We start from the raw sequence: 12,926 nt of genomic DNA, 5'->3' as shown, positions 1-12,926 counted from the left end.
GATGGACGTTCTTTATTCAACTGGCTAGTGAGGTTGAATAATGTTCCAACCATATATAATAATCAGCACCACAAACACTTATGACTGCTCTAAATGATTTATTTCCAGCTTGGGGGGAGGTGAGATTGGACAACCCCAAGAGTAATTTCTTATACTGCAGGAACTCCCCAAGTCATCACTTCTTGATGGCCATTGGTTCTTCTCCACAAAAAGGGTGACAAAGTCTTCAGACGTGGACTCTACAGGTAGTCCTTGACTTATAATCATTTGTTTAGTGGTCGTCTGAGGTTACAACAGCACTTGTAACGAATTGCACCCATTTTACAACCTTTTCTGCCACAGCTGTTGAGCTAATCACTGCACCTGTTAAGTGAAACATGCAGTCATTAAGCAAATCTGCTTTCCCCCACTTGAGTTGGCTTGTCAGCAGCCAGCTGGGAAGCTCACAGAGAGTGGTCAGATGATCCGAGGACTCTTTCAACTGTCATAAATACATGCCAGTTGCCAAGCGCCCAACCTTTGATCACGTGACCACGTGGATACTGAAACAGACACAAATGTCATAAGCCACTTTTTCGGTGCTACTGTAATTTCAAATAGTCACTAAATTTTAACTTTGGCCACTTAAAAGATGTGTAGACTTTAACTCCTGGCTGGGGAATTCTGGGAGCTGATGTCCTCACATCTTCACGTTGGTGAGCTGAGAAACATGGATCTCACCCCACATATATACATACGGTGCTCCAATTAATAGCTGTTCATTCTAGGAGCAAAGGCTCAAATATCTCTGGAGCGTATCAGGTTGGGTAAATTTGATCTATCAGTAGAGCAGATCTAATTCAGAATACAAAAGAGTAGAAGTTAATAACTACATGTGCAGGTGGATGGCTTGATTAATCACACGCCCCTACAACAGAGGTCAACCCATCTTATTTCAGAGTTCATATCTGCATATTATAGTTAAATCCCCCTATTGATACCTGAATAAGACTCCTATGGTGCCGATGGTGACAACGGCAAGGAAAAGGAGAGCAGGTATCCACAAAAGGTGACCCAAAGTATCACACAACCCAGCCTGGCCTTGCTCATTGCCATTTAATGAGGGAAGGAAATAAAGGAAAAATCATTAAACATACATGTTTTTCTAAAGAAGGGGTGACCTATTTATAATAAGAGTTTATGCAAAAGAGAACATTAATTACACTCAAAGTTCAAGAAAAAAGAAAATGTAAAACTATTGTTTTTCTGATGCTAAAGGTCCTACAAAATTACACACGATCTGCAACTACTGTGCTTAATTAAAACTTTTTACAGATATAACAGCCTGCAATGTCATTTTATGAAGACTGAGTACTTTTAAAAAGCCCTGGGTCTGTTTCTCTGTAGTAAAAGGAAATGAGTATTTATTAATCAAACTCTCCAAAGCTTATCTGCCCACAAAACCTTTTATTAGCTTACTCATAACGAAGTGTGACAATAGAGTAGGCTGGAATTTCAAAAGAATTTTGATGAGAGGCAAAAATTAATTTGGGGGATTTTAAAGAGCTTAACTGAGGACCCAGATTGTTGGGGGCAATTAAGCTGACTTTGTAATAATGCCGCTTGGGGTGTGTGTGAAAGCCCTAATAAGCAGGCATATACATAGAATGAAGGCTACTGCTAGGTTTGTAAGCCGCCTTGAGTCTTCGGAGAAGGGCGGGATATAAATGGAATTAAAATAAAAATAAATAAAAATAAACTGTGGACAGGACTACAATGTTTTTTTCCCCAGGAGAAAATGGATCACCAATCCTAGCTATTTAAAATACTGTTACAGTTGCCAGTCTAGGCAGTTCCCTGGCTAAAAATCTCAAGCTCCTTATACCAAAAATGGTGGATGTTTTCCTGCCTCGACCCTATACAGATAGTCCTTGACTCATAACCATTTATTTAATGACTGTTGCAGCATCATCATGGTCACATGATCAAAATTCAGGGGCTTGGCAACTGGCATGTACTTAGGTCAGTTGCACTGTCCTGAGGTCATGTGATCACCAGCTGGTTTCCAACAAGCAAAGTCAATGGGGATAGCCAGATTCACTTCACAACTGCAGTGATTTGTTTAGCAACCGTGGCAAAAAAAAAGGTTGTGAAATGAGGCACAGCTCAACTAACGATGGCTTATTAACAGTAATTTTGGTCTCAATTGTGGTCGTAATTTGAGGACCACCTGTACAGCTCTTTATAATTCAATCTCCTAATAGTACATTATTGAGGTGGCTAGTGACCATTGGGCATGATTAGTACTTAAATGGGAAATCACCAGGAAATATTTAAGTCCCGCCTTCTCTGTACTAAATAACTCAAGGCGGCGAACACACACAATATTCCTCCCTCCTCCTATTTTCCTCACAACAACCGCCTTGTGCAATGAATTGGATGGATTGAGAGTGAGTGATTGGCCCAAAGTCATCCGGGGTTTTCATACCTAAGGTGCAACTAGAACTCACAGTCTCCTGGCTTCTAGCCTAGTGCCTTCACCACTAGACCAAACTGGCTCCAAAGTTAAAGACTAAAGTCACTGTTTTTTCAAACTTGGCAACTTGGACTGACAGGGATTTTAATTATGTTTTTAATTTTTAACTGTAATTTTAACTTATTTTAATTTAAATTTATTCTACAGGGGCCATTAATTTAATTTTCTTTTAACTTCTGTATTATTGTATGTTATTGTTGTTAGCCGCCCTGAATCCTTCGGGAGATAGGGCGGCATATAAGTCCCAACAATAAATAAATAAATAAATAAATAAATAAATAAATAAATAAATAAATAAATAAATAAATAAACAAACAAACAAACAAACTTCAAGATGTGTGGCAACTTCAACTCTCAAAAGTCCTCAGCCGATATGCTGGCTAGGGAATTCTGGGAGTTGAAGTTCAGACACCTTAGTTCCCAGAGTATAAAAAACACCAGGCTAGACCCAGAAATAAACAGACACACCCACACAATCCCGGAGGCAGGTAATGACAAACCACTTCCTTTGTGTTGACAAAAAAAAAGCTCTGTATGGATGTGTTCCTGTTCTCACCACAAACTGAACTCAAGGTGTGTATGTGTGTGTTACTTTACCTGTATTGTTTGTTATAAAGATTTGAAATGCTCATTTCCTTTGTAAATGTGTTGGAGAAAGAAGAAACAAACGTATACTACTTTCAACATGAAACGATTTCTATTATTGAAAAGAGATCTATCTATGAGGCTAAGAGACATTAAAATATATTTAGCATTACGTCTGTGCTGGGAGTTTAAACTCTAGTTCTGATATCAATTTATCAGGAAACATCTACCCAGTATAGGAAATACATGAGTAAACAAGTTATTTCCCCCCACCCTCTCCTTAATAGGACAAATATGAAATTAAGCGAGGAACTACTGTTTGAACTAGATATTTAATTAAGCATCAGTAATTGGAGGTTTCATAACCATTTCAAATTCCTGGCTCAGCCCTGATACTATTTAATGGAGACTGTAAAATAAAGAGCTTCCCATCATTTACAATATATTCTTCCAATTAAAAAAATGATACTGGAAATGAGGAAAAGAATCTAATCTATTCCCTAACAGTATAAAATACTGAAGTAGTATTTAATTTAGTCTCTCTATGTGTATCTTTTACACACATATACATACATACACATATACACTATATTTATTCAAAACATTTATATAACTGCCTATCTTCTAACCAACTCTGAGTGGCTCTCAATCAAAAGTTAAAACAACATATACATCATATTAAAACTAAAAAACAATTAAAAATTAAAACACTAAAAACAACAAAAACCTGGCACCAGGTCAACCTAATATTCTAATTTTATACATAATTAATATAAAGAAATTACTGACATATTTTTAATATCAACTGTTGCTTTTGGTTTGGTCAAGGAAAACTATTTACATTTTTCAAATACATTTGTTCTTATCTACTCTCTATGTGTGTTCTTATTAATACATAACTGAAAGGGCAAATAAGCTATCTATTCTGAAAGCATTTATCTAAACCTATCCTGTAAATCTATATATTAGTAAACACTTAAATCTTAAAACCTCACTTTTCTCTCTCTCTTCCTTTATCCCTGACTGACACGAAGAAGGGAGTTAAATTGTTTTTGCTTGTTTATAACGTTTTATTTTAAAATCTCAACTTTCTGTGGGGATTTGTGTGCAGAGAAGAAAAAGAAAGGAAGAAAAATCTATCTCTTTACATGGCATTCAGAAAATAAAATTGACACATTTCTGACAGTTTCAAAAATATACATGTTGGGCGAAGGGGAGCTATATAAAAGTAGTCCTCAACTTATGACCACAATTAAGCCCAAAATTTCCATTGCTAAGCAAGACAGATGTTTAGTGATTTGCATCCCATTTTATGACCTTTCTTGCCACAGCTGTTAAGTGAATCAGTGTAGTCGTTAAGTTAGTAAAAGGGTTGTTAAGTGAATCTGGCTTCCCCATTGACTTTGCTTATCAGAGTCACAAAAGGTGATCACATGACCTTCCCACCCCATGAGATTGCAGTCCCATGAGATTACAATCCCATGAGATTGCAACTGCCATAAATACAGACCAGCTGCCAAGTACCTGAATTTTGATCACATCACCAGTGGCATACTGGGTTATAAGTGTGAAAAATAGTTATAAGTCAGTTTTTTTCAGTGTCATAACTTCGAACAATCACTAAACAAATGGTTGTAGGTCAAGGACTACCTATAAATTAAATAACCACCTCCAATAAACATTCATAGGAGTGGCGGTGGGATTTTATATATACCAGCCTTCAATGCATTCAGAAAAATGCTCAATTAGTGTCTGTGCACGTGTGTATATATACACAAATATCCACCCACCCATATGTGTGTGTGCAAATTGTCTACGTTTATGGTTACATGTTTTAAAGGCTTTTTTCAAAACTGTTGTTAGCTAGCCATGAAACTGAAATGGTTGGCAGTATAAATTGAACACTCCTACACGTTCACAGAGGGGGTGGGAATGGATTTTGTATGAGAATGCATTCAGAAAAATGCTTAGCCAGTGTATGACAACAAAATCCCCTGCTGGATTTTTTAGAAGTCCACCCAGGGTGCAGGTGTTCACATCCACACACCCACTACGGTACTGCGACTGCATACAGACATACATGGTACCAATAAAGGAGAATATTTGTAGCTCAGGGTTGAAATGACGGATCCTTGCTGCTCTCTGAGCTTGGTTGTTTTCTTGCAGACGTTTCATGACCCAAACTAGGTAACATCATCTGTCCTCGTCAACTAGTCATCACCAACTAGTACTGATGATGTTATCTAGTTTGGGTCATGAAATGACTGCAAGAAAACAACCAAGCTCAGAGAGCACCAAGGACCCTCACAGTTGTCCCAAAGGTGCTTTTTGCAAGAGGCAGTTGGACTTGCTTGTTTTTCTTTTGAAGACATTTCACTTCTCATCCAAGAAGCTTCTTCAGCTCTCATAGCATTTATGAAATGGATTGGCAGTATTCCAGTACTTGAGGGGCTGCCACATAAAAAGAGGGGATCAACTCATTTCCCAAAGTACCAGAAAGCAAGACAAGAAACAAGGGATGGAAACTAATCGAGGAGAGAAGCAACCTAGAAGCAAAAAGAAATTTCCTGACAGTGACAACAATTAACCAGTGGAACAGCTTGCCTCCAGAAGTTGTGGCTGCTCCATCACTGGAGGTTTTTAAGAAGAGACTGGACAGCCACTTGTTTCAAATTGGATAGGGCAGGGGTCTTCAAACTTGGCCCTTTTATGACTTGTGGACTTCAACTCCCAGAATTCCTCAGCCAGGCACGCTGGCTGAGGAATTCTGGGAGTTGAAGTCCACAAGTCATAAAAGGGCCAAGTTTGAAGACCCCTGGGATAGGGTCTCCTGCTTGAGTCAGGGGTTGGACTAGAAGACCTCCAAGGTCCCTTCCAGCTCTATTTGGATTGGCCCCGCATTTCAACCCCCCAGCTACAAATATTCTCCTTTATTGGTATCCTATTGTGCACGCAGACGTCCGGCCGAAGTGGGCGGTGGGGATTTGGACACCTGCACACCGGGTGGACTTATCCAAAATCTAGACCTATGTGAATTTTGTGTGCAAGAGAAATTCGCCCACCCCAGTTGGAGCCAGGCGGATTTCTGGGGTGTCCTCAAAAGTCACGGGGGACCCCACGGGCCCCCGTTGCCCTTGGGCGAGCAGGCCACCGAGGGGACCGACCCCCACCGGATCCCACCTCGAATAAGAGGCAAGGGCGGCTCTGGGGGCTCCCCACCCGCGCTCGCCTCACGGCAGACCCACGCCTTCCTAGGCTCCTCGGCCCCGCAGAGCCAACAAGAGCCGCCGGGTAGGCAACCTCGGCTCTTTTATGACTCATGGACTTCAACTCCCAGAATTCCTGAGCCAGCTTGGCTGGCTCAGGAATTCTGGGAGTTGAAGTCCACGAGTCATAAAAGAGCCGAGGTTGCCTACCTGTGCGCCAGACGGACGACGGGACACATCGGAACCCCTCCCGACCCTCCTGAGCGACCCTCACCCACCCACCCACTCCGCGACCCCTCCTCTCTTTTGCCCGCCCAACCGCCATTCCGTTGCTTGGCTACCTGGCGGGTCTGGGGCTTCCCGACGCCGCCGCTGCTGTCGCTGCTCCGGCGCCGCCCGCCGCTCCACTCGGCATGCCCGGCGGCCCGGCCGCGACGCTCGACACCACGGCGGGGGCAGCCCCGGCCCCCAGCCCCGCCGGCCGCAGCGCCATCTTGCCGCCGCCTCCTCCTCCTCCTCGCGTCAGCTGGGCCGCCGCAGCGACTTCCGGGGCAGAGCCGGCGCGCGCCCGCCCGACCGCGCGGCCTCGGGTGTTGGGTGTCGCTCGTGGGCTGTGAAGCTCCCCGGTCTGGGGCCGGAGCCGCCGGGAACCCTGGTGGCCGCGAGGCCACCCCTCTGATCAGGGCAGTGCAAGTGTCCCCAGGCGGAAAAACGATGGCAGATGCAAAAGGTTCCCGATGCAATCGTGCCCGGCACAGAAAGGACTCCAGATACAATCGTGCTCGGCACAGAAAGGACTCCACATGCAGTCGTCCCTGGCACAGAAAGGATTCCAGATACAATCGTCCCCGACCCAGAAAGGACTCCACATGCAGTCGTCCCTGGCACAGAAAGGATTCCAGATACAATCGTCCCCGGTACAGAAAGGACTCCACATGCAGTCGTCCCTGGCACAGGAAAGGATTCCAGATACAATCGTCCCCGGCACAGAAAGGACTCCACATGCAGTCGTCCCTGGCACAGGAAAGGATTCCAGATACAATCGTCCCCGGCACAGAAAGGACTCCACATGCAGTCGTCCCTGGCACAGAAAGGATTCCAGATACAATCGTCCCCGGTACAGAAAGGACTCCACATGCAGTCGTCCCTGGCACAGGAAAGGATTCCAGATACAATCGTCCCCGGCACAGAAAGGACTCCACATGCAGTCGTCCCTGGCACAGGAAAGGATTCCAGATACAATCGTCCCCGGCACAGAAAGGACTCCACATGCAGTCGTCCCTGGCACAGAAAGGATTCCAGATACAATCGTCCCCGGTACAGAAAGGACTCCACATGCAGTCGTCCCTGGCACAGGAAAGGATTCCAGATACAATCGTCCCCGACCCAGAAAGGACTCCAGATACAATCGTCCCCGGCACAGAAAGGACTCCAGATACAATCATCCCCGGCACAGAAAGGACTCCACATGCAGTCGTCCCCGACACAGAAAGGATTCCAGATACAATCGTCCCTGGTACAGAAAGGACTCCACATGCAGTCGTCCCTGGCACAGGAAAGGATTCCAGATACAATCGTCCCCGACACAGAAAGGACTCCAGATACAATCATCCCCGGCACAGAAAAGACTCCACATGCAGTCGTCCCTGGCACAGGAAAGGATTCCAGATACAATCGTCCCCGACACAGAAAGGACTCCAGATACAATCATCCCCGGCACAGAAAGAACTCCACATGCAGTCGTCCCTGGCACAGAAAGGATTCCAGATACAATCGTCCCCGGTACAGAAAAGACTCCACATGCAGTCGTCCCTGGCACAGAAGGATTCCAGAGATTCCAGATACAATCGTCCCCGACCCAGAAAGGACTCCACATGCAGTCGTCCCTGGCACAGAAAGGATTCCAGATACAATCGTCCCCGGTACAGAAAGGACTCCACATGCAGTCATCCCTGGCACAGGAAAGGATTCCAGATACAATCGTCCCCGGCACAGAAAGGACTCCACATGCAGTCGTCCCTGGCACAGAAAGGATTCCAGATACAATCGTCCCCGGTACAGAAAGGACTCCACATGCAGTCGTCCCTGGCACAGGAAAGGATTCCAGATACAATCGTCCCCGACCCAGAAAGGACTCCAGATACAATCGTCCCCGGCACAGAAAGGACTCCAGATACAATCATCCCCGGCACAGAAAGGACTCCACATGCAGTCGTCCCCGACACAGAAAGGATTCCAGATACAATCGTCCCTGGTACAGAAAGGACTCCACATGCAGTCGTCCCTGGCACAGGAAAGGATTCCAGATACAATCGTCCCCGACACGGAAAGGACTCCAGATACAATCATCCCCGGCACAGAAAGAACTCCACATGCAGTCGTCCCTGGCACAGAAAGGATTCCAGATACAATCGTCCCCGGTACAGAAAAGACTCCACATGCAGTCGTCCCTGGCACAGAAGGATTCCAGAGATTCCAGATACAATCGTCCCCGACCCAGAAAGGACTCCACATGCAGTCGTCCCTGGCACAGAAAGGATTCCAGATACAATCGTCCCCGGTACAGAAAGGACTCCACATGCAGTCATCCCTGGCACAGGAAAGGATTCCAGATACAATCGTCCCCGGCACAGAAAGGACTCCACATGCAGTCGTCCCTGGCACAGAAAGGATTCCAGATACAATCGTCCCCGGTACAGAAAGGACTCCACATGCAGTCGTCCCTGGCACAGGAAAGGATTCCAGATACAATCGTCCCCGACCCAGAAAGGACTCCAGATACAATCGTCCCCGGCACAGAAAGGACTCCAGATACAATCATCCCCGGCACAGAAAGGACTCCACATGCAGTCGTCCCCGACACAGAAAGGATTCCAGATACAATCGTCCCTGGTACAGAAAGGACTCCACATGCAGTCGTCCCTGGCACAGGAAAGGATTCCAGATACAATCGTCCCCGACACAGAAAGGACTCCAGATACAATCATCCCCGGCACAGAAAAGACTCCACATGCAGTCGTCCCTGGCACAGGAAAGGATTCCAGATACAATCGTCCCCGACCCAGAAAGGACTCCAGATACAATCGTCCCCGGCACAGAAAGGACTCCCAATGCGAAGGAGTCCACATGCAGTCATCCCCGGCACAGAAAGGACTCCACGTGCAATCATCCTGGATGCAAGTGTCCCCGGCAGCTCCCTTCTGGAGTGGATGCAATAAGCACCCGGGAGAAGGGGCGTCTTTGCCGCCTTGAGATGTAGCGGACGTCTGTCCGCTCACCCTGTAATCGCAGGGGCCGAGCTGACTGGGGATGATGGAAGCTGGAATTATTCCGGAAGGCATCCTGGCTGCAAGCAGACACCTGGAAGAAAGGGAGTGACTGCCACAAAGGTTGTGTAGGTGCTGTTGTTTGGGGTTGCAGGACACACGCCTCTGAACGGTGGACGGAATGGATTTGAGAGTTTTTCAAACTTAGCAATTTTTAGCTTCAACTTCCAGAATTCTCCAGCCAGCATGTCAAGTGAACTCAATCTGTTTACATACCCGTTTGAATTGACTGCAATTTAAGTTCGTTTTAAGAGGCGCCATTCATTTAAGTGGGAAAACATACACACAAGACCCTGCAACCTAGTTTTGACATTCATCTACCTTGGAGCAGTATCTCCCTTCTCTGCTTCCCTCTTTAAGCACCCACCTTTAAAAGCACAGGTGATCTGCCCAGTGGTGGGATTCAGCCAGTTCCGCACACCACTTCAGCAGAACTGGTAGTTAATTTTTTGTTGCCCAGGCCCAGAATGGACCTCCGGAAGCGGCATCCATACAGAGAACCGGTTGTTCACATATTTGAATCCCACCGCTGAATCTGCCTCAAGAAAGGCATGAAAGGTTGATCTTACGCCTAAGCAATTCCAGCTGAAAATTAGGATGGCAGGAATTAATGACGACTCTATTAAACCTCCCAGTCTTTTATAACACTGAATCTCAAAATTGCACATACAGACCAAAATACAAACTAATATTTTAATAATAATAATAATAATAAACCTTTATTGTCAAAGTACAACATGTGTACATTGAGATTAGCTGAGCCTCCCCCCCCCCCCCGTGCTCTCTCCCCCCAACACACTGACAACAAACCCTCCATCGCACCACACTATGTGAACCAACCACACCACACACCGGCCTCCCAAGTCAATTCTGCATAAGATTATGTCCCATTTAAAAGCCTAACAGCCCACGGATAAAAGCTATTTTTCAGCCTGTTGGTACGGCTGGCTATACTCCTATATCTCCTACCAGATGGTAGGAGAGTAAAGAGATACCGTCCAGGGTGTGAGTCGTCCCTGAGAATCTTCCTCACTCTTCCAAGGCAACGAGCCCTGGCGATGTCATCCAGTGGTGTCAGGGAACAGCCCACAATGTCTTGTGCTGTGCTTACCACCCTCTGTAATACTTTCCTATCCGCGGCTGTCAGACCAGCATACCAAACCACAATACCATACGAGAGGACGCTCTCTATGGTAGACCGGTAAAAGAGGGTCATTAGCTGTTGTTCTACCCTGTTCTTCCGCAAGACCCTAAGCAACACAACCACTTGGGCCAGGGTTGAGAGAAATATGGTTTTAAGTTTTATAACCTCAAAAGATCCAACAGTTGTCAGTGAATTACAATATAATTTTGGACTTGTGCTGGAGCCCATCTTCAGGGAACTTCTCTCTAGCAGTCTGTGTGCTGTTCTGTGTGTGGTATAGTGCCTGTTGTATGTGGCTTTTTAGATGTTGATTGGGGTGTGTTGATGGCTGGCTTTTAAGTCGTTTCGCTTGTGCTGCCCAGCCTTTACCTTCTAAGTACTTGATGGGCTGGTGGTAAATCAGCACTCCTGTTGACACACCCCAATATTACAAACCACAGTGGGATAACTATTAATCTATGGCAGGAGTCCCCATCCCTCTCCCCTCCCCACCACTGCTGCCGGTCTGTGGAGCCAGAAACGTTGGGGACTATTAATCTCTGGTATTCAAAAATCAAGTCTGACAGTACCTTTTCAGACTAAGAAATTTTTCAAAAAGGATGAAAACTTCTGCCCTTTAATAAAATGTGTTAGTCTGAAAAGATGCTACCAGACTACTAATATTTGCAAATTATCTGAATTCTTGCAGAGTTCTTTTCCATCTTCTTTCCATGGATTTTTAAATCCGCTCATGTAATAAGGGCACAAAAGACTGCAATAATAATAATAATAATAATAATAATAATAATAATAATAATAATAATAATAATAATAATAATAATAATAATAATAATATGATGATGATGATGATGATGATGATGATAAGTTGGAAGGGCGGGAAACCCTATACCATTTCAGACAAATGGCTGTCCAGTCTCTTCTTAAAAACGTCCAGCGTTGGAGCATTCACCGCTTCTGCAGGCAGGTTGTTCCACTGGTTAATTGTTCTAACTGTCAGGAAATTCCTCCTTAGCTCTAGGTTGCTTCTCTACTTGATTAGTTTCCATCCGTTGCTTCTTGTCCTGCCTTCAGGTGCTTTGGAGAACAGCTTGACTCCCTCTTCTTTGGGGCAGCCCCTGAGATATTGGAAGACTGCTATCATGTCCCCCCCTCGTCCTTCTCTTCATTAAACTAGACATACCCAATTCCAGCAACTGTTCCTTGTGAGTTTTTAGTCCCCTGATCATTTTTGTTGCTCTTCTCTGTACTCTTTCTAGAGTCTCTACATCTTTTTACATCGTGGTGACCAAAATGGGATGCAGTATTCCAAGTGTGGCTTTACCAAGGATTGTAAAGTGGTATTAACACTTCATGTGATCTTGATTCTATCCCTCTGTTAATGCAGCCCAGGACTGTGTTGGCTTTTTTGGCAGCTGCAGCACACGGCTGGCTCATATTTATGTGACTGTCCATTAGGACTCCGAGATCCCTCTCACAGTTACTACTATTGAGCAAAGTACCACCTATGCATTTGGTTTTTCTTGCCTAAATGTAGAACCTTACTTTTTCCACCACTGAATTTTGTTTTGTTAGATAGCGCCCAGTGTTCAAGTCTGTCAAGATCCTTTTGTATCTTAAGCCTGTCTTCTGGAGTGTTGGCTATCCCTGCCAGCTTGGTGACGTCTGCAAATTTGATGAGTTCCCCATCTATCCCCTCATCCAAATCATTGATGAAGGTGTTGAAGAGCACTGGGCCCAGAACAGAGCCTTGGGGCACCCCACTACACACTTCCTTCCATGTAGATGCAATTCCATTGAGGACCACACGCTGAGTACCGCTGGTCACCCAGCTACGAATCCATCTGGTGGTGATGCTGTCTAACCCACATTTTTCTATCTTATGAAGTAATAGGTTGTGGTCTACTTTATCAAATGCTTTACTGACGTCCAAGTAAATTATATCCACAGCATTCCTCTGGTCCATTATAAGGATAAGACAATTGTGTCTTATCCTTATATTCCCACCATGCAACTGGCTACGTTCTAATATTTGATCTCCCATAATCAATGACAAAGATTAGTAGTAGAAGTTCTTCCTTTTTTTGTGAGCTGAGCATCATTTATCAGAAGAGGAGTACTTTGCATCTGGAGTACCAGAGATGACAGCATCT

At 44.9% G+C, this 12,926-nt stretch overlaps 1 protein-coding gene across 3 annotated transcripts in view; it reads right to left on the bottom strand.

The window, feature by feature from the left end:
• SYNRG (synergin gamma) overlaps window positions 1-6,819 on the bottom strand; it is a 90,469-nt gene extending 83,650 nt beyond the window's left edge. For all 3 annotated transcript variants that reach the window (XM_081346565.1, XM_081346566.1, XM_081346567.1), the window contains exon 1: window positions 6,648-6,819. In XM_081346565.1, the coding sequence (XP_081202691.1) occupies window positions 6,648-6,799 (152 nt within the window). In that variant the 5' untranslated portion in view covers window positions 6,800-6,819. The remainder of the gene's footprint in view (window positions 1-6,647) is intronic.
• Between the last annotated feature and the right edge of the window lie 6,107 nt (window positions 6,820-12,926).

The sequence above is a fragment of the Vipera berus genome (genome assembly GCF_964194415.1).
Source record: "Vipera berus genome assembly, chromosome: 1".
In the NCBI taxonomy this organism is placed as follows: domain Eukaryota; kingdom Metazoa; phylum Chordata; class Lepidosauria; order Squamata; family Viperidae; genus Vipera; species Vipera berus.
This window is presented reverse-complemented; position numbering and strand designations above follow the sequence as displayed.